The sequence below is a fragment of the Mytilus californianus genome, unplaced genomic scaffold (assembly GCF_021869535.1).
Source record: "Mytilus californianus isolate M0D057914Y unplaced genomic scaffold, xbMytCali1.0.p SCAF_10, whole genome shotgun sequence".
NCBI classification, from domain to species: domain Eukaryota; kingdom Metazoa; phylum Mollusca; class Bivalvia; order Mytilida; family Mytilidae; genus Mytilus; species Mytilus californianus.
In genome coordinates, this window is record NW_026262582.1 from 48,917,533 (window position 1) to 48,944,271 (window position 26,739).

General features: G+C 31.8%; 1 protein-coding gene across 4 annotated transcripts in view; it reads right to left on the reverse strand.

Moving 5' to 3' along the window:
• The window catches only part of LOC127718286 (vasopressin V1b receptor-like), an 83,469-nt gene that overhangs the window by 21,120 nt on the left and 35,610 nt on the right, over positions 1-26,739 (reverse strand). Inside the window, exons 4-9 of one of the 4 annotated variants that reach the window (XM_052224293.1) lie at positions 19,491-19,573; positions 15,980-16,115; positions 12,620-12,954; positions 8,046-8,181; positions 7,081-7,161; positions 3,875-4,113 (exon numbers count right to left, since the gene is read on the reverse strand). In XM_052224293.1, the coding sequence (XP_052080253.1) occupies positions 4,100-4,113; positions 7,081-7,161; positions 8,046-8,181; positions 12,620-12,954; positions 15,980-16,115; positions 19,491-19,568 (780 nt within the window). In that variant the 5' untranslated portion in view covers positions 19,569-19,573 and the 3' untranslated portion in view covers positions 3,875-4,099. Of the gene's footprint in view, positions 1-3,874; positions 4,114-4,756; positions 6,135-7,080; positions 7,162-8,045; positions 8,182-12,619; positions 12,955-15,979; positions 16,116-19,490; positions 19,574-26,739 lie in introns of those variants that run through there. The other 3 variants (XM_052224288.1, XM_052224290.1, XM_052224292.1) reach the window with 3 other exon arrangements.

The following is a 26,739-nucleotide window of genomic DNA, read 5'->3' on the forward strand; positions in this document are numbered from 1 at the left end:
CTGAATAAAAACAAAAATAACAAACGAAGATCAATTATGCATAATGATATTTAAAAATATCTAAAGCAACACCGCTTATTGCATAGCAACCAACATATGTGGTGTAAATTGTATGTAAAGACTATGTGTAATATTGTCTTTTGAGAGCCTGTATTATTCACCTGTCATTTTTTGTGTAAATCTTGCATCAATGAATATTTTTGATATTCAATGCTTATTAATTAAATATGTATTTAAACATGCCATTCTAAATTTCTAATTTCAGTAAATTCTTAAAAACCAGTAAAATCATCTTTCAAGGGCAATAACTTGTATAAGCCGGTAGTTGAATATAACTGTAAAGTTAACAATTTTGAAAATCTTACTTTGCTGTTTCCATTTTTTCCATTTTTAAGAGGCTTTGTTGTTAAATTCAATTGTTTTTTTGGGTCAACTATTTAAGTAATGCAAAAGGAAATAAATGAGAAATTATGGTTTCCAAATGTTATTCTCTGAACCATTTGCTTATTTTTATTTACCGCATTTGGTGTTACAATGCCCTATGGAGTGAAAAAAACTCTACTGATTTTGAATGTGCTATGTTAAAGTCACAACACAGCAATTGATAGTCTGAAATCAGGACAAACATTTAGTTACTGGGTTAAATCATTTGACATAATATATTCACTGAATTTAGCTTTAGAATTTTTGAAAGAATATTTTGCTTTTGTGCATTATATTCCTTAACTACCATTTTTGACACACAAGTATGTCTTGCCAATGCTAATTTGTCACTGGTCAGATAAAATTGTGTCAATTATACAGGAAGCCTTTTAGTTTAATATGTACAGCTTAAAATAAAAGTATACTGTAACAGTTGATCAACTTCTGTTAACATCAATTAGGGATTACACATAAGTAGTGGATCCGTCAAATATTCTTTCAACCATAGTTAGGGATTGATGTAATGCTTCTTCTTTATTTTCGGAAATTGATTGAAGGGATAATGTAAATATCACATTTTTCATATATCCTAGTTAACATTTTTTCATCAATACCAAATTCAAGAAAAATGGTATATGATGATATGAGCCAGACCTCACTTTATACTTGTCGTAATTCATTTAAATTATTTCATGACAATTCAAAAAGACTCAACTTTGTTCGATGATTTCATTCATTCAATCTTTCATTGAAACAGTAATAAGCTACTCGTTGCATCGGCAATTATGGGAAGTCGTGACTGAACCAAAGTCCAAGTTTAAAAACACTATTTGATTTTTCCATATTAAAGGAGAGGGTGGCCAAAAAAAATCCTAGTAACACGTTTGATTAAGGTGGCCTGCAAATGTGTTTATTTTTGTCTATTTTTAGTACGCTCTTTGGACTCGTAACTAAGGAAACATTTTCCTCAGATACAAGAGAGAAAGACATGATTGAAAAGAATTTTATTTTCTTAAACATATTCTTTATGACATAGTAAATCAATTAAGAACATTTTTAAACTGAATCTAAATTTTTGCACATTCAAAGTTTGTACAGTAAAAAGCTCAATGCTTATTGACATGGCCTCTTAATACAATTAAATTGAAAACAGATGAAGGGAAAACTGTACTTATAATAAAAAAAAAATAAAAAAATAGGCCAAGTAACTGTTATGCATCATTGTCACAGACCTAATTTCTTCAGGTGGGGTAAGGCACACCTGAAGAAAATAAGCAACAAAAATCAGCCATGGCAATTTTGGACCATGAAATATAGACATCAATAAAACTGATTAATTCTGTAGTAAGCTAGATGTATAGTTAGGGTCAAAATAGTCCTAGTTTAGAACTTTGAAGACATAGTTTGTCTGTAATATGCAGTTTTATATGAGACGGTTAATGAAAAATAAGCTAAATTTTGACAATTCTCATTCAGATATTCAATTTTGTAAAAACAATTGGCAAAAACCAGCATATTTATTGTTTCTACAGCAACACACCAAAATTTTACCAAATTGTAACATAGTCCGATATGCTCTTTCATAAGGTTTTCATGTGAATATGGATTTATCCCTCCGAACAGATGTATTTCACTTGTATTATTCACATATTTATGTCTGAAATTTTTTCTTTGGTTGTAGTTGAAGATAAATATAAGCCATCGTAAACATATATCAAAGATATTTCATTTTACTCATATTTGCATTTTGCTGAAATTAAAATTAAGTTGTTGGTGCATATGATATTAGGAAATACTTTCATATAACATTTCCTGCATAAAAAAGTTATTTTCAAACTGAAAATTTGAATGGGTTAAATTTTGGCTGAAAATATGCTCTTTTTTGTGTGAAGTGGTTGCTTCTTGTTTCTGGCTATGAAATACACAAATCAAAGACAAACACATTTTGACTTTATTGAAAATACATGATTTCTTTCAGCAAATAACACGATTTTTCTTCTCTTTAAGATGATTATCTGGTTTGATAGGAATAGGATCCCAGTTACAGGATACCAGTCCAGTATCTACTAATGAAGTCCCTTGACAAATCTACCATCTTTTAAATGAGATAAAAATTATGCAAAGATTCTTAAATTTGTAATATATTCGATGGGTATTCATGAAACTTTAAAGTTTGTTAACTATAATTTGAATCTGAAATGTTAAGGGTGGATGATTGTCTGTGTAAATGGCCCAAATTTTATTTTTGATTTTAACAAGGAAGTGAATAAAATGAACCTATTAATACTGAAAAAATTTTTGCTCTCTTAAATTTCGGTCACGACCCTCGAAGAATTATCTAAGAAATCACGAATGGGGCTACTAGTATAAGGAAGCAATTAAAGTCACATATAGGGAATTTGCCATTGTCATTGATTGTCATTTTGACGCTTGTGAACAGTTGCATTAATGAAAAGTATACCACACCTTCTTATTTTTTAGTTGTGGTGAATTTTTCTGACAGGAAAAACACCAGATAGTTCTAACTGTTTCCTTGGGGAAAACATGTCATAAAGAGTTGTACAAGGAAAAATCAATCACCAAATTAGAATGACAAGATGGTAACATTAGTAGTCTGTTCAATAGAAATATCAGGGCAAAAGAAATGTATAACATAAAGCATTAAAGTGGTAATCAGCTTAAGCCTATCCAAGAACTATAACCAGATCATGCATCATCTGAAAATGAACAAAAAATTATAGTTTTTGTCGGCGATTTAGAGACTGAAATGTCATTGAGATAGTCCTGTCTAATCTAAAATTATGTCTTCTGGTTTCGTGAGTTGTTAGGGTTCCTGTTTTATTGACCTTGAATACCTCACATCTCCAAAACAATATGAAAGAAGACACTGAAACATATTGCCGATTCGCCCGTTTAGTCCGTATAGGCCAGAAAAAAGATAAAATATAGTGCAAAAAAATCCCTCTTTTGCTAAGCATCCCTCTTTTTTTGAGCATGTTGTTCAGTGGTTGTCGTAAGTTACAGTCTTGCATACTAAGTTTAATTATTATAAGCCTTTTCATAGTGTTACTAGTTACTTTATTTTTTGAAATATTTCACATTTTGTTATTTGGGGGCTTTTAATAGCTATTTTTTAAAGATAGAACGATGACCTATAGTTGTTTACCGATTTGTCTCTTGGTCTTTGATGGAAATCTGTCTAAAAAAGAGAGTCCAAAAGATACCAAAAGGACATTCAAACTCATAAGTTGAAAATAAACTGACGATACCATGGCTTAAAAAGAAATAAAAAGATTAAATAATCAATCATCCCTCATTCCATATTATTTTATTCACATGAATTTAGAATTTTTTGTTTTGTTTCCCGTACTTACACGGTTTTACATTCTAAAATAAAAGAAAATTGATGGAATTAGTCAAACGCTGTTTCATAAAACGAAATGGCAATCGTAGATAACATGTTTCTTATTCCGAAGGGAGAAGTCATAATTTGTAAAGAACACTCTGATCCAAACAACAAAACACTGACATAATCAAGATGCATGATTTATTTTAACATCATACATGAATTTGTAACGTTTGGAGAACATGTTTCAACAGACATTCGGCATTCCTATTGGAATCAAACGTGTCCCTCTGCTTGCAGACTTGTTTCTTTATTCTTATGAGGCAGAATTTATACGAAAGCTTCTAAAAAATGAAAAGAGGCAAACATTAAAAATTTAACTTTAAGTTGCGGTTTATAGATGATGTCCATTCAATTAATATATTAGTTTGTTGACCACGTTTACTGCATCAATCCCAATGAATTTAAAATAAACAATACAACATATACAGGGGAGTCTGCAAAATATCTTGACATACATTTAGAAATTGACAGGTTCAATCCACCATTTTCTGCATAAGAAAATGCCTGTACCAAGTCAGGAATATGATAGTTGTTATTCATTCGTTTGGTGTGTTTGAGCTTTTGATTTTGCCATTTGATAAGTGACTTTCCTTTTTAAATTTTCCTCGGAGTTCAGTATTTTTATGATTTTACTTTTTTCCTATCATGATTTCCTTGAAAGAGAGTAACTGCTAAAATGAAGCTATTTCATTAAAGGTTCTAAATGGTTAAGCTGAAGTAGTCCCTTGTGTAAAACTCATTGACCATAAAAATGCGTATCAAAAGTGCTGTAAGTTTATGGAAACAATTAATGAATTGAAATAAAGTTATCAACTTTAAACTTCTATTACAAATTGTTGATAAACCATAATTGTAGAAGTTTTAATATTCTAAATAGAAGAATCTACAGAATCACTTCAGTATGTCTTAGAATAATAATGAAAAAAAAATTAATACCTTTAATGATAAACATGATTACAATTATTATAGTAAAAAACATGATTAGAATAATAAAAAAACATAATTACAATAATAATAAACGTGATTGCAATAATGATAAATATGATTACAATAATAATAAACATGATTACAATAATAATGAATTCTTCACTTAAAAAAGAGAGGCGAAGGATATCAAAGGGACATTTAAACTCATAAGTCGAAATTAACTGACAACGCCATGGCTAAAAAAAAACACAAACAGACACACAACAGTACACAAAACAACATAGAATACCAAAAACTGAGCAACATGAACCCCACCGAAAACTGGTGTGATCTCAGATGCTCCGGAAGGGCTAGCAGATCCTGCTCAACATGTGGCACCCGTCGTGTTGCTCATGTAAGTACAAACCCGGTGATATGAAAGAGGGTAACTCATTCATCATTTGTCTACTGTGAAGTGGTGCACTCAAACAAACCTTTGCATCCAGCACTCAAACAACATATTATATAAAATCATTCATACCTAAAAATACTACAATATTGATACATTTCATATTAAATCAAAAGCAGTAATACCATAAGAGTTTAAAATGTCTTACATAACTGTTTTCAGAAATATGTTAATCTTACGAATAAGTAAATATTTGGGTAAATTGAAAAAGTTACACTAAATAATTATCAAAGGTACCAGGATTATGATTTAATACGCCAGAAGCGCGTCTCGTCTACATAAGACTCATCAGTGACGCTCAGATCAAAATAGTTATAAAGCCAAATAAGTACAAAGTTGAAGAGCATTGATGACCCAAAATTCGAAAAAGTTGTGCCAAATTTGGCTATGGTAATCTATTCCTGGGATTAGAAAATCCTTAGTTTTTCGAAAAATTTGAAGTTTTGTCAACAGGAAATTTATTAAAATGACCATATAATTGATATTCATGTCAACTACGAAGTGCTGACTACTGGGCTGGTGATACCCTCGGAAACGAAACGTCCATCAGAAGTGGCATCGACCCAGTGGTGTAAATAGTTATCAAAGGTACCAGGAATATGATTTAATACGCCAGACGCGCGTTTCGTCTACATAAGACTCATCAGTGATTGTATTTTGTTTATAATTTGGGTAATGCATTCACATATGCACGCCGTGAACGACCGGGACTTTTTAATGACATTGTCAACGTGAATTTAGTTAACAAAATTGCTTTTCGTCCTGGTCTAAACATTCTATGGTTTATTGAAAGAATAATTATTGGGTTTATTAAGCTGTTTAGTGGAGATAGAGCTGTCATTATGTAGAAGGCTTCTCCAAGACTTTTTAAAGATACTAAGTTTGTGTATGTCGCCAGTGTTGATGGCAGCCAACATAAGATGAAAGCTGAAAAATGAGGTTACTGCTATAAAATCATGATACATTTATCATATACTTATATAGATAAAGTTTTTTTGTTTGCTTTTGTTTTGAGTTAGCTCTCTAGAAAATGTTGCGGAGCAGGATCTGCCTACCTTTTCTCAGAACGTGAGATCACCCCGTTTAAAGGTGGGGTTCGTGTAGCTCAATATTTAGTTTTATATATGGTGTTTTGTAAATTATTGTTTTTTTTTTGCCATGGTGTTGTCAGTTTGTCTTCGATATATGAGTTTTAATATAACTTTGGCCTCTCTTTTGTTGATGGAACGAGATAACAAAAAATGATACAAAAAATATGATTTTAATTAGTCATTGGTGTGGTTTGAATACCGAATGATCTACATATATACACCTCTGTTTTAAATGGATATATATGGTGGCGGGATAAAGCCATTTCGCGTTTTCGGCTTTATAAAAGGCGAAGTAGAAAAAGGGAAAATGGGAAGTGAAGCCGTTTCACTTTTTCGTGTTTTTGTGTTCGAGTTTTTACGTTTTCGACTTCGCGTTTTCACCTTATATCATATGAAAGGCGAAAACAATAAGACACAAAATGACTTTATCCATAAATATAAGCCCTTTAAGGGATTTGAATAAACGTGAAAGAAAAATGTCATAAGTATTCTGATTTTTAAAGTTTCAGGTACTTTTTTGGGAATGTATTTAATTTAGATCTTTAGATTTGCTTTGACATGTTTTATTTTGACGATTTTGGCAAATTCAAGCATCACTTTTATGTTTAAAAACCCGTTTTTTGTGCAAGCTTGCATAAAGTAATTTAAAACTTAGTGTACCAAGTCATATATATGACGGTGATCTACTCAGACAATTCATGCAAAAAGTCAGCTATAGAAATTTTGTTTTCTTTAAATCGATGTTACAAAAATGATTCATTTGAAATAACTTTAATACCTACCAATTCCTACAACAAACGTTATGAGTATACTTCTTTTCATTGCATTACTTAATGCTCGAGACTGATTTGTTCTTAAAGCATCTAAAATAAAAATACAAAGTTGATTCCCATTTATATGTTTTGGAGTTTAGTGTGACGTCCATTTTCACTGAACTAGTACACAATTTTATTTAGGGGCCAGCTGAGGACCACCTCCGGATGCGTGATTTTATCGCTGCGTTGAAGACCCATTTGTGGCCTTCGGCTGTTGTCTGCTCTTTGGTCGAGTTGTTGTCTCTTTGAAATATTCCCCATTTCCTTTCCCAATTTTATTAAAGTTATTTTGAAGATTTTTTTTTATGTGCAAACTCGACCGACTTATTAAAGAACTAAATAAAGCTAGTTTGATGTGACGTATCATTATACAATTAAAGATGGCCTTCAAAAATATTGTTATGAGGTTTACTCAACTGTCATTTTCAATCAAGATTTGCTCGAAAATCTTCAATCACGATCATGCCCATATGTTATAATATTGACTATATCCTCTGATTAAGCAGTGTTTTGTCCTCTCAAAATAGAAATCGTAGATACACATTTCTTATTTGATATAAATAAGAAGATGTGGTATTAGTGCCAATGAAACAACTATCCATCCAAGTCACTATGTGTAAAAAGTAAACAGTTATAGGTCAAAGTACGGCCTTCAACATGGAGTCTTGGCTCACACCGAACAGCAAGCTATAAAGGGATAAAAAAGACTAGTGTTAAACAATTTAAACGTCTACATGTGAAAAATCCTTCTTTGCGAAAAACCTTAAGACTTTAAACAAATACATCAACAAATCAATTTTGCTTAAAAATAGGGTAAAAAAAACAAAAACAAAAAAACAAATAGGCACAGAGTGATTGAGTAATTTTAACACAAACAGACTAATTAGTGATGTTTTATCGGTCTACTGTTCAAAACAATTATAACAAATTACCTGGTGCTTCGCTATCAGTAGTAACGTTACCGTTTCTCTTTCTGACCCGAATAATATATGCAATATAACCGTATATCGTTACCATGACAACACCTGGAATAATAACTAAAAGTGCCGATCGTATTGGCAGCCATACCTACAATAAAATGTATTTTAAAGTTACTAAAAATAGATATATAAAAACATTCATGGTCAAATAACAGCTTGCCTTTCGATTTGTTTTCCCCCAAAAAATATTGGGAACGTATTCAGTGATGCAGTCACAAATAATTTAGACTTTAAACTAAGGCATAACATGCACACAATTAAGTTAGTTGTTCGTCCTACTCCTTTGTTTAAGTTACCTCCCGTTTCATATTTTAGTTTTCTTGGTTCTGTAGTTAATTTTTTTTTACTTTTTTGTCAGATGTTCGGAATTCTCTAGATTTTTCAATGTAGCGCCATTAAAAATGTGCCCGCTTACCCCTGATTTTCTTTTCATAATTATATTGCATATAGTTTATAAAGCCATTTCAAATTTCCAATGGCCTATATTTCAAAAACATGGACACGGACCTTTCATTGCCATTGTCATTGCGAAAAAATAGCTTAAAAGACAAACAACAGTATACAAAATACAACATAATAAAACTAAAGACTAAGCAACTCAATCCATACCCAAAAGCGGGTATTTTTCAGGTGCTCCGGAAGGGTTAGCAGATCAAGTTCCTCATATAATGATAAAACTATTCTAGTGATGTACGTAACCGAACAGTTAATTGTGAATATTCATGAAAATTTGAAACAATTTTTACTGACCAATTTAGCCAAATATCGTACTTTCTCTTCGGTAGATGATAACTGTGCTTTCATGTTTACATTCCCCGTTTCTTTTCCCAATTTTATCATGCTGATCAAAGAAGTATCGTTTTGTTTTCAAATAATCTCTCAGTAAATCAAAACTCTAATTGAAATACAGACCATGTGTTCACCCTTCGCTTACAAAAGAGAGGCGAACGATACCAAACGGACCTTCAAACTGTTATGATATTATATCATATTTTTTTATCTTGGCCTAATTTGTTTTGTGTGGCCTTATAACATGTATAATATGTTTACATAATACTTATAGTTATTTACAAAATAATGTTATGACTGTGCAGTTTAGAAATCACTGCAAAAATCATAGATACTGATGGAATGATTAGAACTATCTATTTGACTTACATAATAATTCTGGAATGATCATAATCTACGATGTGTAATTTAAACTTCTACCGTACTCTAGAAGTTTCCGTTCTATAGTTTTCTAGGAGTTTCACTTCTATAGTGTTCTAGAGATTTCCATGACAACTATATATATATACAGACACTAAAGTTAAACTTTAAGATTAGACATTAATATACTGGTATTCTCAGAAGTTCTCTCAGTTGAATTGACACTTTTATTTACGTTAACTACATCATACTAGATTGTGACTTACTGGACATAATATTCTGTTCGGATTCCCGAAACAGTGAAGAGAAGAATTCCATATTAAGAAAAGACAAAAGGATCGGACATATATTTTAACAGTTAAATTGACATTTCAATTTGTATAATATTTCCTGTAAACTTGCGTATAATAAATCTTGTTCAATTTTATTAGTGATTTGTGTCTTTTGTTGGCTACAATTTGAAGGTGATTTCTGACCGTAACAGAAATTGGGGGCTCATCCGGGATCACGTTAATATCAGATTAAATTTTTCTGTATTTATAGAATTAGAATTAGCCAACAAAATTCTATTTTTTTGAAAACGCCAGACCTGAACGGGTTTAATAAACTAAAGAAAGAAGAATTAGTGTTGCTTGCTAAACAACTACAAATTGATTTTAGAGGATCTATAAGAAAACAAATTATTAAAAATTTGGTAATAGACAATTTGGTTGACTCAGAAATTTTTGGTGAAGAGGCTCTTGAACTGAAGGTCGAAAATGTTGATGCTTTCAAATCAAACAGCTTGAATTAGAACATGAATTTAAATTAAAACAACTTGAATTAGAAAAAGAAGATGAATTTGAATTAAAACAGGCAGAACTTGAAATGAGGAAAAGGTTAGAGATAGAGAATATAAAAATAGAAATGGTCAAAGTAGAAAGCAACACTAAATATGAGTCAAAATCAGAACATTTTGATGCAGCCAAAAGTATACGTCGGGTTATCAGATTTTGTGAAATAACAGTTGATAAATATTTTCCACAGTTTGAGAAAATTGCTCAAAATTTTAAATAGCCAAAGCCTTATTAGACTACAATGCTGCAAAATGTTTATGAGGATAAGGCCGCTGAAATTTACTCAGCACTTTCATCAGAAAAAAAGTTCTGATTATAACATTGTAAAACAAGAAGTTTTGAAAGTTTATGAGCTAGTGCCAGAAGCGTATAGACAGAAACTTAGGTCTTATAAAAAGTTTGATTCACAACCTATGTCGAATTTGCTAGGGAAATAGAAGATCTATTGGATAAATGCCTTACGTCAAAGAAAATAGATAACAATTTTGATAACCTAAGACAATTGATGTTATTAGAAGAGTTCAAGCAATGTGTTCATTTAGACTTAAAAACGCATTTAGAGGACAAAACTGTTGAGACATTGCAAAATGCAGCTGTTGTTTCCGATCATTATATCCTTTCTCATAAAAGAAATTTCAAAAGTCAAAATTTTAATACTGCGAGCGGAAATTTCAAAAATCAAAGTACTGAGCGTACTGATTGTGTGCTTGTTGCACAGAATAAGAGTCAGTCTAGTTATAATATGTCTAGTCCAAAATTTGATACTTTTGAGAAGAAGTCACTAACTTGTGCTTATTGAAAGAAACATGGTCACCTGATGGTTGATTGTTTTAGACTCCAGAAAAAGAATGAAAGAGATAATAAGCCCAAATCCAGTGCGTGTACGACACCCCTTGTTACTAATGAGTTGGAATGTCCTGCGAGTCAGGTTTGTAAGTCCAGTTTTTGTGATTACATGGAGGAATATATACCCTTTATTTCTGATGGGCATGTTTCTATTGTTGATAATACTACTCCTCAGCCTAATAAGATTTTACGGGACACTTGAGCTTCTCAGACTTTATTGTTAGAAAGTGTGTTGCCTTTGTCTGTGGAGACTTCTGTTGGTGCCTCCGTTTTGTTAAAAGGTGTGGAGTTAGGTTGTATAGATGTTAACCTCCATCGTATTTATCTAAAGTCAGATTTGATTACTGGACCAGTTGTGGGTGTTCGTCCTAATCTCCCTGTTGAGGGTGTTTCATTATTGCTAGGAAATGATCAAGCTAGGAACAAAGTGGTTGCTGAACCAATTGTTTCCAGTGAAACGATGGTAGATGCCAAATCACCGGATGATGATGTTGAACTGTGTCCAGCTTGTGTTGTTAGTAGGGCGAATGTAAAAAAACAATAAAATGAGAATTTACAAGAAGACCAGTATGATTATATGGACCTTTCTGACACTTTCCTTGCCGACATTGAAGATTCCTGTAGCTCAAAAGTCCATAATTAAACCACCTAGTACAAACAAGCATGTAATTATGCCATGGCCAGACGTGAACAGACATTCATTAGACAGAAGAAAATTTGTAGAAGAAAAAAATAAAGTTCTTCAGCTCCGCAAAAGGACTCAACCACAAAAGGAAGCAGACAAAGATGCCGAATGCTATAGTCATCAAAACGGTATTATAATGAGGAAGTGGAGGCCACTGATGCTACCCCAGAGGAGGAATGGAGAGTGGTATACCAATTGGTGGTGCCTAAAGTCTATAGGCAAGACATTATTGGTCTTGTCTATGACACCCCCTTAGATGGATATTTAGGTATAAGGAAGACTTGCCTAAAGGTCTTGCAACATTTCTACTGGCCCAGACTTAGAAATGGTGTCACAGAATATTGCAAATCGTGCCATATATGCCAGGTAGTTGGTAAGCCTAACCAGAAAATACCACCAGCACCACTTCTGCCTTTGAAGAACCTTTCAAGCGAGTACTCATTGATTGCGTTGGACCTTTACCAAAGACCAAGACTGGAAATACGTATTTATTGACGATCATGTGTCTTTTGTTGGCTACAATTTAAACGTGATTTCTGACCGTAACAGAAATTGGAGGCTCGTCCGGGATCTTATAAGTCGAAAATATACTGGCAATGCCATGGCTAAGAAAGAAAAGACCAACAGACTAACAACAGTACACAAAACACAACATAGAAAAATAAACATGATAAAGACTGATCAACATAAAAAACTGGAAGTGATCTCAGGTGCTTTGGAAAGGTAAGCAGGTTACAAGGTTCTGACAACGCTCCTTCTACTTACTGTTTTAAAGACCTTTCAGGATCTTCAGATTTGTTGTACTGATACAAGCCTTCAAAAATTTTGAGATAGCAATTAAAATTGCTGATATAGAAAATACCAGAACAGAAAATAGAACTAAGTGTTTTCAGATCCTTATGAACAAAGCGTGGACACATGATCTTTATTTTAATCATATTGGTAAATCATGTGCTTGGAACCTTAACTTTGACATTGATAACAATACTTTCATGACGAAGTATACAAACCTTTCCATACAACCCAGCAAAGAATGGAGTACACCATATTTGTCCACGATAGCGATAAAGTCCACTCTTCAAGAATGGTGTACTGAGATATATTGCCGTTATCCAAGGAATTAATACCATGCAGGATCTTGTTAAAATCTTCTGTCTACCTGTCCATAGTGGACGAGCTAATACTACAAGTCGATCAACACTCAGGGATACTAATAAAAATGTCGAAGCAAACAGAGCGACATCCTGTGTATACATGAAGCTCACACATAAGAAGCGTCCATATGTCCAGTTATAATGTTGTTGAACTGCCCTTGGAAAGTCGTGCAGCACTGCTACTGACAAATCTAAAAGAAAACAATCCCTATCTGGCTCAACAACTTAAATTGAGTGATATGATGTAAATGTTTGAACATAAGATACATGTTACATTACGTATTATAGATGTACTATTCACGCTGTAAAATATCAAAAGTTCTGTTTTATACTTTTTTTTCATTTTTGTTATATTTACACTGTATAGAGGTAATGTTTTCTACCTGTTCATATATTTTACCCTTGTCTTCTGCAAGAGCAGATATGTTTGTTTTTCACTTAAAATGTTGTTAATATACCTCCTTCAAATATAAAAGTCTCGTTGCGAAAAATAACTTTCAAAAATCAATCATCAGATTGGATATATCGAAACAAATACAACATTTGCATTTTGATTGGACCTATGCTCCAAATTTATAAAGTTTTGTTAATGCTTTTTAGCACCGGATAAATACCACTGCTTGTTGATTTGTAGTTCCTGAGGCTATCAGCATCGTATAGTTAGTGCTTCGCTACTGACACGATTTATACGTTACTTTTCTCAATTTTTTTATTCATAGGTTTTTAATTTATTAAGAAACTAGTATTCTGATTCCTTCATACAAAGTTGACCTTAAATGAATCTTGGTCTCCTCTCTATGATCCTTTTGTTTTTAAACCTTAAACTATTGCGTTGAGCATTCACAATGAAAAATAATCCGGAGAAGCGCTTCGGACACACCTAATGTTTAAAGTGTTATTTTCATTGCAGCGGGAATAGTCTGTTTAATCAGAAAATCGTCTAATACTAAATCAATCGCACACCTGGTAAAATATTCTTATTTTTTTATATCTTTTTTTAACTTTATTGCAATCAGTAATGTGTGCATATTTGTAAATCTTATTCAGTGGCATTTCTGTTGATCTTGTATTGATGATCAATTTACTGTTTATATTTTGTTTCTAACTTTTACAGATTAAGAGATCATTGGTAAAAGCACACGCTTACTAAACTATTAGTAAATGAGGGTATCAATCTACTATTTATGTTGACAAAATGCAAACAATGCGTTAAAGTCGTCTTAAAGGGAATATAATTACTATAAGGAGTCAGTTTATAAATTTAACTGTGTAATTTATTTGAAGACCTTATTGTGCTGAACTCTTTTGCTATTAATTGTTGTTCTCTATCTATTAAAGTTTCAGGAAAAAAATCAATAGTGCGTAAAACTTTATCATTTTGGGGCTTATACCTACTATGGAATAGGTTGACATTTTTCTGCTATTTGACTTATGAACATATCTGTTCGTGCTAACACCTTCGCTATTTACATTTTTTTTATCTTTTATAGATTCTGCAAAAGAATGCAAAAAATTATAAAAACCGGCTTTTCAGGGCAATAACTCCTATAAAGCGCCAAATGGACAATTTTGGCCATGTTGATTTCTTTGCAGATCCTACTTAATTAGCTGAACAATTTTCGTATATTATTTCACAAAAAAAAAACGATATCAAAGGGAAATTACACATCGACTTTAAAGACTTTAAAAAACTTCTATAATGATTTTCTTCATAATTTTGGTAATGCTGAACTTTTGTAGATAAAAAAACAAAGATACTAAGCTTATAATTTTGTACGACAGACGCGCGTTTCGTTTACAATCAACGGATCAGTGACGATCGAATATGACAAAATTAAAATGCCAAATCAAGTACGAGATATAGGAGCATTGATGAACTAATTTTTGGAGAGGTTTTGCTAAATATAGCTATAATCTATACTCTATTCCTGGGGAAAAAGGATTCAAAGTTTTGTAAACAGTTCATTCATAAATCATGTAAATATTACCATATCAATGATGATTCACATCAGCACGGAAGTGTTGACTACTTGGCTAGATTGTATATTGCTGATCTTATTTTCTTCCAAAAAATTCTCCCTATCTACCATAGTTTCCAAAAAAAATGAAAAAACCTATAAGGGTTAATTGACAAGTTCGATCGTGCAGACTTATTTGTAGACCTTGATGTTCTAGGCAGTTTTATCATTTAAAGTTTGGATCTATCTATAATAGTTTTCCAAAAACTATGACATTTGCTAAAATGGATTTTTCAGGGACAAAAACTCAACATGGGTTATCCAATGTTTTTGAAAGAAGATAGATCTTTCTTGATGATTTTTATCTCGCTAGTTTTGCTCTAACTGCTTTCAATAAAATTAGTTCCTGAGTTATAAGCCACAAATTGCAGTTTTATCCTATGTTCTATATTTAGCAACAGCAATTTGCTGAAGGATCAAATCCCTGGATACAAATTTTAAACTAGATTCCATGAGAAACATTGAGGTAAAGTTTGGTAACATTCGGTCTAGTAGTTTAATTGACGATTTTTATTAAAAACATTTACAACGACGGACAAACTTCGGACAACGAAAGACGACGACGGATGCCAAATGATGCTTGGGCTTAAAGTCCCAGTGAGCTAAATGTATACCAGTAGTTTTTCCATGAAAACTGTTTAGTATGAACAGGCTTAATGCTTTGAAGAGGAATACTACAGGTATAAATTCGATTAGCCCTATGCATTGTGAGAGAGGCGATAAATTTTTTTAATAATGTGCGAGAGATATATAGAAAAAAAAGCTGAACGAAATAAGTGTTTATTTAAACGATAGAACTATTTATGAAATAGACTATATGCATGACATGATAAATCAAAGATAAAAAGAAATACATAATTTAAATCAATTTATTTCTTTTTTTTTCTTGTTTTAAAACAACAAAATACTCATATATTCTGATTTCTATTTATTTTTTGCAATGGTTTTGTCGGTTTCTTTCCGAATTATTACTTTTGTACCTTGTACCGAGTGCCTATTTTAGCTATCATCTATAACGAAATGTCATATTTGTAGATCTTAGATATTTTGTTACTCGTACCTGCAATAGCTAAGTAGGGTAAAAGAGTATTTGTCATGGGATAGAGTAAATTATCCCCCTCGAATTAACCAATCAAAATCTGGCATTTTGACATGAAGTTTAATAATTATTAAGAGATAAATATTTTTTAACTCTTACCTGCAATAGCTAAGTTTAACAAAAGGAAAGACATGTTTGACTTAATATTCCTTCTCACTAACAAAACGATTACAAGACCATTGAAAATGACTGTTAATATCCCCTCTGCTACACATATCCATCCAGATATAATAATCTGGAAACAGAAAAAAAAACCAAATAGAAAGAAACACATTTCTTTTCATTTTAACTGTATATTTTGAGCAGATGAAAAATGACGTTTTTTTTAACTAGTAGACTCTCTTTTAACACCGATTGCATGCTTCAATTACATTTGTCAACATTATCTCATTGCGTCAATTGCTTCTAGCCATCTTTTTCATTAATTATTTAAAGTAATCAATAATGCAAGTTTATTTCTAAAGGACAACAAGTCCGTATGAAAATTGCACTAGGAGTAATGATTATAGTCAGGGATACTAAAACATTTGAGAAGTGCTGCTAAAACAATAGGCTAAATCGAAAAGCACTGCATAACACATGATACAATTCGAAAGTTGTAAAAATACATTCACATTGCACAGATATTTCTTTGAGCAATTTCAAAGTGTGCAAGTCTCAATTGAGGAAGATTGACTTGCAGCATTAATATATTAGTTTGACACTCTTATGTATCTGTTTTGTGTTCATGCGTGTAATACGATCATCAATCAATCTTTATCTGTAGTTCTTCATAAAATACAACTGCCCGTTAACTCTCTCAACGCCATTGAGAACTATAGATAAAGACTTCAACTTTACAAATTGATTGCTTTAAACAGGTAAGCAACGCCGATTTTTACCAGATTCAATGATTCCGATTGGGAATTTAAAAAAAAGCGTTTATAAGCATCAATGTTAAAATACAGGATAAAACTACTTATTTTATATAAAATATGACAAAAAAAATATCTCAATCCTTAACAAGATGCGAATATGTAGAAGCAGAATTGATATGTTTGCTATTGACATGATATTAGAAAATAGAATAACAAAAATAGCGAACTCCAAGGATTCTTCAAAACGGGAAGTCCCTTATCAAATGGCAAAATAAAAAGCTAAAGCACATCAAACGGTTGAGAATGCCTGTACCAAGTCAGGAATATGACAGTTGTTGTCCATTCGTTTGATGTGTTTTATCATTTGATTTTGCCATTTGATTAGGGACTTTCCGTTTTGAATTTTCCTCGGAGTTCAGTATTTTTGTGATTTTACTTTTGGAAAACACTGTCATATTTCTGACTTGGTACAGCCGTTTCCTTATGTAGAAAAGGGTGGATTAAACCTGATTTTATAGCTAGCTAAACCACCCACTTGTTTATGACAGTTGTTTATAGTTCCGTTATATTGACAAAAATGGGTGAGCAACCCAAACAGAAACAAAAGGTTAATGTGACAATAATTTGTATTTCATTTGAATTGTTTTGTATGATTAGTCCCCATTTGACAATGATATATTTATCGATATAAATAAAATGTGAAATTGGTCTAATGAATGATCAGAATTAATCACCGTTGGCGAAATCGGACATTAAAGGCAATAGTAGTATACCGCTGTTCCATAGTCATAAATCGATTTAACAGAAATAAATCCGGGTCACAAACCAAAATTGAGGAAAAAACATCAACTATAAGAGGAAAAAAAAAAACGGAACAACAGAAAAACTGAACTGCTACAAAAACAAACGACAACATACATACAAACGGACTATGTGATATCAACTGCTATATTCCTGACTTGGTACAGGACATTTAAAAAATAGTGGGTTGAACCTGGTTTTATGGCTAGCCAAACCTCCCGCTTACATGGCAATGTTAAAAATACCGCTAAAATGACATATTACGTGACAGGAATACAGTAAGAATAGATGCAAGAACATTCAGGACAGAGAAATACATAAATAAATAATATAATAGTACATTTCAACATGTAAACCACAGAATAACAACGAACACCTAAAATTTATTTACGACAGAACACAAATACAACATAATAGAATAATGAACTGTCCGTCACACGAATGTGTCGACGCCACAAAAAGTGACGTCACAGTTACCTTTCTAAAAATAGAATAAAAAATTGGGATTAAGTTGGTAATGATGTATTTTCTAACCATTGCAAGAATATTAATATAGCATGTCGGTTTTTCTTCTAAATCAAACTGTGTAAAAATGATAGGTGTTTGTACATAAAAGTAAACAGCAGGATATAAACGAGGCTCTGGATGGGCAGGCCTTCATTTCTGTATTCTTTAATTTTTCAGGAAATTTTTAAGGCAAAGGTCGCTTATTGCCAATTATTTTCAAGCTCAACACGTGTTTTGAGTGAAATTAGTTTTTCAAACATGTCACCAAAACAGAGTTATTGGCATTTATATGAATAAGTTGCCAAAAATGACATTGATGAAGTTGATGATTACATAATTTAATTAGCATGTCTAGAGAAATAAACTTTTCTTGACAGTTATAAGGAACAAGCAATCAATTGATATGTTTTAATGGAATAAAACGTATTTGAAAGTCTCAAATCTGTGATGGAGTCCTCTCTCAACCTGAGAAGCATAACTGTTGCTTGAGTTACATAGTGAGGCAAATCATAATAAATATCAAATATTGTGAAAGCTCTGCACCCTTGAGTATTTTCACAGAAATAAGATTGGACATACTATAACAAGAACCTTGTCTTGTGATGTATGAACACAATTAAAAGAAAATGTACGCTTGTTGAAGGCCGTACGGTGACCTATATATGTAAACTTCTTTGTCATTTAATTTCTGGTGGAGAGTTGTCGCATTGGCAATCATACCAGATCTTCTTATTTTTATATCTTAGGCCTTTTTTACAGAACTGAGTTTTTTGTAGTAACCAACGTATTGTAGAAAGAAAAAACTCATCATAAAAACCAGAATAAGCATAAACTGATCAGTGACGCTCAAATAGATAAAGTTTAAAATGTCAAATAAAGTACGAAGTATGAATGAATTTAAAGAGCATTCGGGACCAAAATTTCCGAAAGGTTTTGCCAAATACACCTATGGTAATCTGTTTCTTGGGTATAATTTCTTAGTATTCAAAAAAATTAAAAGTTTTGTGAACAGTTAATTCATAATGTTGACAATATCATGATAATGCACACAGAATTGCTCACTATTTGACGGATAATACCTTTGGGGAGGAAACCTCCAACATGTGTGGCATCCAGTGGTTAATTGTAAATAAAATGAATTAATTATAAAGAGCGATACAAGATTAAAATTGTGTACGCCAGACACGCGTTTCGTTTACCAAAGACTCATGAGTGACGCTCGATTAAAAAAAGGTGAAAATCAAGTACGGAGTTGAAGAACATTATAGACCCAAAATCCAAAAATGTTTTGCCAATTTGAAAGAAAATTCCTGGAGTCAAATCCTTAGTACTAGAATTTAGAACAATTCGAAGTTTCATGATCAGTTAATCTTCAATTATGACCATATCAATGATAATTCATGTTAACACAAAAAGTACTGACTACCGGTCTGAATTATACTCACTGCTAACAATATGTCGTTCGTGCCTGTTTCCAGAGAGTTGGTAACATTTATTACAGAAGAATTTATATTCACATCCATCTTGTCTGAAACCAAAAACAAAGAACAGAATTCCTCTAGAGTATACATCTTACATACGGGTTATAGTCTTCTCGTATATTTTATGATGGTATGATACTACCCCCCAACGGGCGGGATTGTGCTTCATTTTCATATAAATAAGACATAAACTTTTAATAAGTTTAATTGAGGTCTGGGGCTGGCATGTCAATAACTGCTAGTAGTCATGATAATTCATTTTGATTATTGTCATTTTGCTTTGTTTCTTCTGTTACTTATTCTAACATAGGATTCGGATTTCTTTTACTATGCGTATTGTTGTGTGTGTGTTGGCTAGAGGTATAGAGGGAGGGTTCAGATCTCGCAAGACATGTTTGCAATACCGATGCAATGGCCTGTCTAAACATCTAATCCTTTTTCAATTATTTCAAGAATAAATGTCAGTGATGTTAAAACTGGACCGATTCAATAATAAATTGCATAAAGATTAAAGGACTATGAGAACTCGACCACTATCACACCTTGTAAAATAAACCATTATTTTTTTACAAAATGCAATGAAAAATTAAAGACTGTCAATTGTAATTTTTGTCATTTGGTTGTCCCCTTGTAGGTATTCATAATCTGATGTCCACCAATCAAATCAAACTAACATGCGCCATTTAAATTTATGTTTTAGTATTCATGTGTGTTAAAATCACTGTTAATGCAATGATTTCTAGGACAATAACTACAATGTATCATAATAATAGTTACTCGCTTTAAGCCAAATGTATGAAATATTTTCCCATACGTTTTGCATTACTAAAACAAATGTGTTTGTAAGACCAAAATCAATATGGTTCAATCAAGGAACAAAGATAGTGTATTGAACCGTTTGACGATATATTGATACACATTTAATATTTCATATGATGTCACGATTATTATATGGATGTTGTAAAAATGTTAAATTGAAAAAGACTTATACAGAGAATGAAACTTTCATGGGTTAGAAGACTGTATAACTCGAATTCAATTACGGGTGAGATGAAATTTTGTTGAAGAGCAACACATTTCATTGCACTGATATGATACAATCATATTTGCTTTTGAAAAGGTTAAAAAATTAATTTTTCCAAATTCTTCTTATGGGCTGATGATTTCAATATTAAGGTAGATTTGGGGTCTCTTTCTGAGCATCCCTTTTGGGCATGTTGCAGAACTACTTTATTGGATTTAAAATATTTTAAGAAGTATAATTTGATATACGACAAAAACGTCTAAATCTTGAAATTTAAAGATTAAACTATCACAAAAATTAGATGTCGTTAAGGTAGATGGGGGTTTAAATTAAAATCTATTGAATGTTTTCATAATTTGCTGAAATGTAGTTTATAAGCGGGAGGTTTGGCTAGCCATAAAACCAGGTTCAACCCACCTTTTTTTCTTAAAATGTCCTGTACCAAGTCAGGAATATGGCAGTTGTTATCAAATAGTCCGTTTCTATGTATGTTGGCGTTTGTATTTGTTGCCGTTCAGTGTTTCTGTTGTTCCGTTGTTTTCCCCTTTTAGTTGATGTGTTTCCCTCAGTTTTGGTTTGTGACCCGGATTTATTTTCGCTTAATCGATTTATGACTATTAAACAGCGGTATACTACGGTTGCCTTTATCTATATCAAGGCGCTTTCAAATATGTAATAAATGTATGGGTCATGGGACTTTTTTCAAGTTTCAAGTTGTGCAAAATTGTCAGATTTGTATAGGTAATTGATGAAAAACACAATGTTGTGTGATAGAAAGAAAACTGAAAGATAGAATATTAAGATAAAATATGAGAAGATAGCTCTTATATCGGTTTTTCAGAGAATAAAATGAAAACAATACGGTCACGGGTCTCGTTTCTTGCTAAAAACCAAAATGAGTAAATCAATAACAGATGCCAGTATAAAAGTTACATTATATGAGTAATATCTCCTCTTATATTGCAAAGTTCAAAAAGTGAATCAAACAAAACTATTCTGCAAAAGAATAATCGCAAAAGTATGATAAAACACATAATTTCCTTATTAAAATGAAAAATGTAACAAATGAATTACATTCATCTCTCGAAAAATGGAACATTTCATTAAAGATCTAGATCGATTTTTTTCGGCTATATTAGAATTATCATAGATGACGGAAGACATCCGCGCTACCTTCATTAAGTGTATAATACATATTGTATTCGATAGGACAATTTCTGTTTTTCTTTTATTTTCCAACATGTCCAAGAAAGTACGTAACCGTGACCCCTATTTTATTTGCTGTTTCGGAAGTATTTATGAAAAGCAATTTTCTCAATTATTTTTTACCAATTCTTTCTTTTAATGTTTCCTCAATAAGGAAAAATGAATTTCCCCGATATAACCCATATAAAATAACTGTGATTTCGTTAATTTCGATGTATTTTCAGGAAAAAAGGTCCGTTACCCCCCCAATTTTTATTTTGAAAATTTAAAAGTATATTGACCCTGAAATCGATTACAAAAGTTTAAGAAAAATCTATCGTCGACATAAAGACACCCAAGCTACCATTGATCGAAAGACTATGCTTTGAATCTTCTGAATATACATTTTCACGTTTAAAAAGTTTATAACAAAGCAAGATGAAATGTAAAGTACAAACCAGAAATGTCAGAAACCTTAAGATACAAAGGTATTAACAAAAATACTAAACTCCAAGGAGAATTCAAAAAGTCCATATAAACTGACAAAATCATTATACTTTACCATCCAACGGAACGAATGGAAACAACTGTCACGTTTCTGAATTTGTACAGGCATTTCCCGAGTTATAATATAACAATAATTGGCTCAAAAAAGACACAAACATATATGCGTGTGGATCATTCTTTTATTTTTTTGTGTAGTCCTTTTTTTAGAAAGTTCTTTGTCTTTTCGTAGTTTTACCTTGTGGACATGAGATTGACCAATTTTTTAAGACTTTGAGTTTTTATTGTCCCCTTTGTATACTCTACCTCTCTCTTCAACTATGTCCTTTATTTATGTCAAACAGAAATTAAATAATCTGAATATCTTAAAAGCTTTCAAAATGTTTAATAGTATAAACGTAAAAAAATCGTCATTTTGTCTCTTTGTTTGGGTGTTTTTAACTCAGGTATGGCTGTCAGTTTTTAAGTGTTGAATAGACAGAAAACCGGTAAAGAAACACGGAGGAAACATGACGACCCTCGAACATGCCTAATGCTTACATGTTATAAACGCGTTTTTGAACTAATAACTACAGAGTTGACCTTTTATAGCTGACTATGCGGTATGGGCTTTGCTCATTGTTGAAGGCCGTACGGTGACCTATAGTTGTCAATTTCTGTGTCATTTTGGTCTCTTGTGGAGAGTTGTCTAATTGGCAATCATACCACATCTTCTTTTTTATAATTATCATTACTGTACTTCTAGGTCAACTCAGCAATAGGAGTTACCTAGGAATATAGTGATGTGATAAAAATGATTTTACAATGACTTATAATAAAGTAAGCCATACTTATCGGGAGCAATTAATCTTCGGAGTAGCGAACTAGTAAGTTTATAGAGAATTAGAATTAGTATCCATCGTGATTACAGAATTTACACGGCATTAATAACAACTAGTATATATTTGTATATATTTTGTAAACTTTATTATTTCTCATCATATGTCTTCATTATTATCATTATTCACGTGACAAGATCTCCTTTGGCATTTGACTCAAAATGTATCATGTCAATTATTGCTTCATCAAGTCACATCCTTTTCAATTAGCTTTAAACTTTCACTCTTTCAAATCATCTAATATGCAGATTAAGAGTAAATCATTTCCTTTTTTAATTTGATATGAAAGTAAAAAAGAACCTAAAGTATAGCCCAATCCGGACAAGGGGTCAGTGCTGGTATAGTTGAAGTCATCTCTTCGAAAGTATTTAGGAACGTCATCGCAAGTTGATTGAACGTCACGGAAATGCTGTGATACAAATAAGCGAGGATTTGTTCTAATTGTCTTCATTAAAATGCCGTCCTCTTTCCCTTGTATCTATATAAATTAAATGCATCTGTTCACTCAATTTTAAATAATTAAGCAGGTTCAGACATTCGTATTTGAAAAAAATTTAAATTAATTTTTCGAAACAATTTTGTCGCCAAAATTCTTCTTATTGGCTGACGGTTTTACTATTAAGTTGACAGTCTATTCTTTGTATCTACTGAATATATTATCTCATGATTTAAAAGTCAACCTGTCATCTTTAATGTTTTAGTATTACGTTTAGAAAATTTAAAACAAAACAAATTAAAATGTAAGGTAATTTAGCATGAAACACATATAATATGTTACAAAATGATAGACATATCCATTGTTTTTTTCAAAATGTATCGCTTTCTAGTTGTCAGGTACTACTTAAAATTAAAGAACAGTAAATATATCACAGAGCTATAGTTTTAGACTGATGAACATCTAATTTTAATGCGAGGCATTTTTGAATGCGTGTGATAAAGTTTTCCAATGCAGTTAAGTTAATTCTAACAAAAAGAGATTTTATGAAAAAAGTACTAGTAAATACATTGAAATGAAATCAGTAACACAACATGAATGAACAGCTAAGATATGATGGTGAAGAGCTAAAAGTTACAGCCACTGAATAGATGCACTTAGGCTGTTCGGAAATGGAAACTTGATTTAAACAAACGTAGTTTAGCGATGTTTAAATTCATAAATAAATTTTCAAATCAAGCTTCCAAAACAAAAACAAAAACTCAGGAATTCAAAAAAGAGAGATACCGAACGGCTATGCATGCATCATCCGCTATGCAATACAAGGACAAGAATTACTAGGGAATCTAACATTTAAGTATACACTTAATCAAGTAGGCCATAATGGATCACAAATCTTAACATTTCTTTATAAAGGTTAATGCAACAAGTGGAGAAGGATCTGCTTACCCTTCTGGAGCACCTGAGATTACTACACGTTTTGAATTGGGTTCGTGTTGTTCGTTATTTGTTTTCTGTTTACTGTTTTTGTGGACAGGTTTATCTTTCGTCGTCTTTTGTTTTTTTTGCCTTTGCGTTTTCAGTTTCTCTTAGAATTAAGGGTTTTCAATGTCCCCTTGATATCGTTGGTCCCTTTTTTAAAGTATATATTATTGGGCCATACTAAAGCCATTTTCATCACCTCTAAAGACAAAATTATATTGTTTGAATTTTTCTAATTTCCTAAAACAGTGTTCCCTTATTTATTCTAAACAGATAACATCTGTAGAACCAACATGTTATGGTTCAGTATGTTCAATAATTAGTGTATGGGTACATTTGTAAAGACACTCTTTCAGACATTGTTAAAACATGCCCGAGGCACTATAATTTATGAGAAAGAAATCTAGAATATGCAATAAATCCCTAAGCCTGACCTAAGTACATCATTAAGGGATCATATGTAGACGTAACGCACTTCTGACGTAACAAGTTATAAGTCCGGTATCCTAGTATCTTTGATGAGTTTAAAAACTACTAGGTCGATGCCGTTGGACATTTTGTCCCCGAGAGTATCACCTGCCCAGTAGTCAGCACTTTTGTATTGGCATGAAATATCCATGATGTGTTCATTTTTCTATGAATTTTCTGAAACTTTTGAACAGCATTTAACATTGGGACATAATTTCATAGAAATTGGTCCAATATTCACCCATTATGGTGTGAATCATATCTCTGACCTAATTTGTCTGCTCTCTGACTATCCCTTTGGTATCTTTCTTCCCTCTTTCAAATAAATCAATTCAGTATCCACCCATTTTGGTGTGAATCATATCTCTAGCCTAAACATAGAAGACTTGATAAAAACAAGAAAAAGACTAAAAACATTGAAAAGGTCAAAGCATTCAAAAATAAAATAAAATTACAAAAACAACTAATCAAGCTCAAAACAGCAAAACAATTTGTACTGAATCTATCATCTAAAACATTATCACAACAGGGAAACCTAGTTCTTGCTTAAGGACTAAACTTTGTTCCAACTACAAAAAAATATCCAGAAAACAAATAATGAAAGATTTCAAAAGAACTGAAAGGAATTTGAGACTCTTATTTGTTTTCCTTGAAAATCCAAATATACAGAGTAAAATTCATTCCTTCTAAGAGAAATCAAAATTGTCGGTGCCGGCGTTTACCGATAACCTAATGAAAAATACATTTTCTATACGAAAATGGAATTATCTAGATATACCGAAAACAATTGAACCTTTCACTACAAGAAATGAACTGCATCAAGAATCTAAATAAAACAATGTAACAGTCATTCAAAAGCTTTCCGACTATCTCAAAGAAGGTGAACAACAGTTGAATTATAACATACATTATGAACAAATACAAGAGATAAATCTCAGAAACAATCAGAAAAAGTATATGAAGAAATTTACAAAATGAAAAAAGAAAACTGTATTGATGAAATATCTATCAAATACAATAAAAATTAACAAAATTATGTAAAAACACCTTTTGCAAACTTCCTTCCTAAAATTCACAAACTGGAGAGTGAAATTTTACAAAACATTAAAAACGAAAACAATCAAATAACAACTAGAAATGTCCCGGGTTGACCAATTATATCACAGTGTTATAGACCCCTTGAAAGAATGGGAAGATATTAAGATTATTTCTCACTTCTCTTAATGAAAAACATAAAAAAAATGTACATTTCTGACACAGGTGACTTAGTCAGAAATATTGAAAACTACATTTGATAATAATGTACTACTTGTTACATATGATATAACATTACTATATACCAATTACAAAAAGCGCATGATAAACATGAATAAATTGAATATCCTATGATAAAACCTAACAAAAAAATTCTGGTTGAAATAACAAAAACTCATCCTTTCCAATAATGAATCTACCTTTCATCATGATCACGAAAATTCATATCGACAAATTATTGGAGCATTAATGGGAGCCACAGCTTCCTCTGAAATATGTGACATTGCTATTTCCAATCACATAAACAATCCTTGAAGACTCTCTTATTTCTGAAAAATAATATGTTTCATTAAAGAATGAGAGATGACGGACTACTGGTTGTAAAAGCAAAAGTGTCTGAAATTGATTTCCTGTTTGAAAATGCAAATAAACAACACGACTTGCTAAAGTTTACTTATAAATACAATAATCATTCCATAGAAT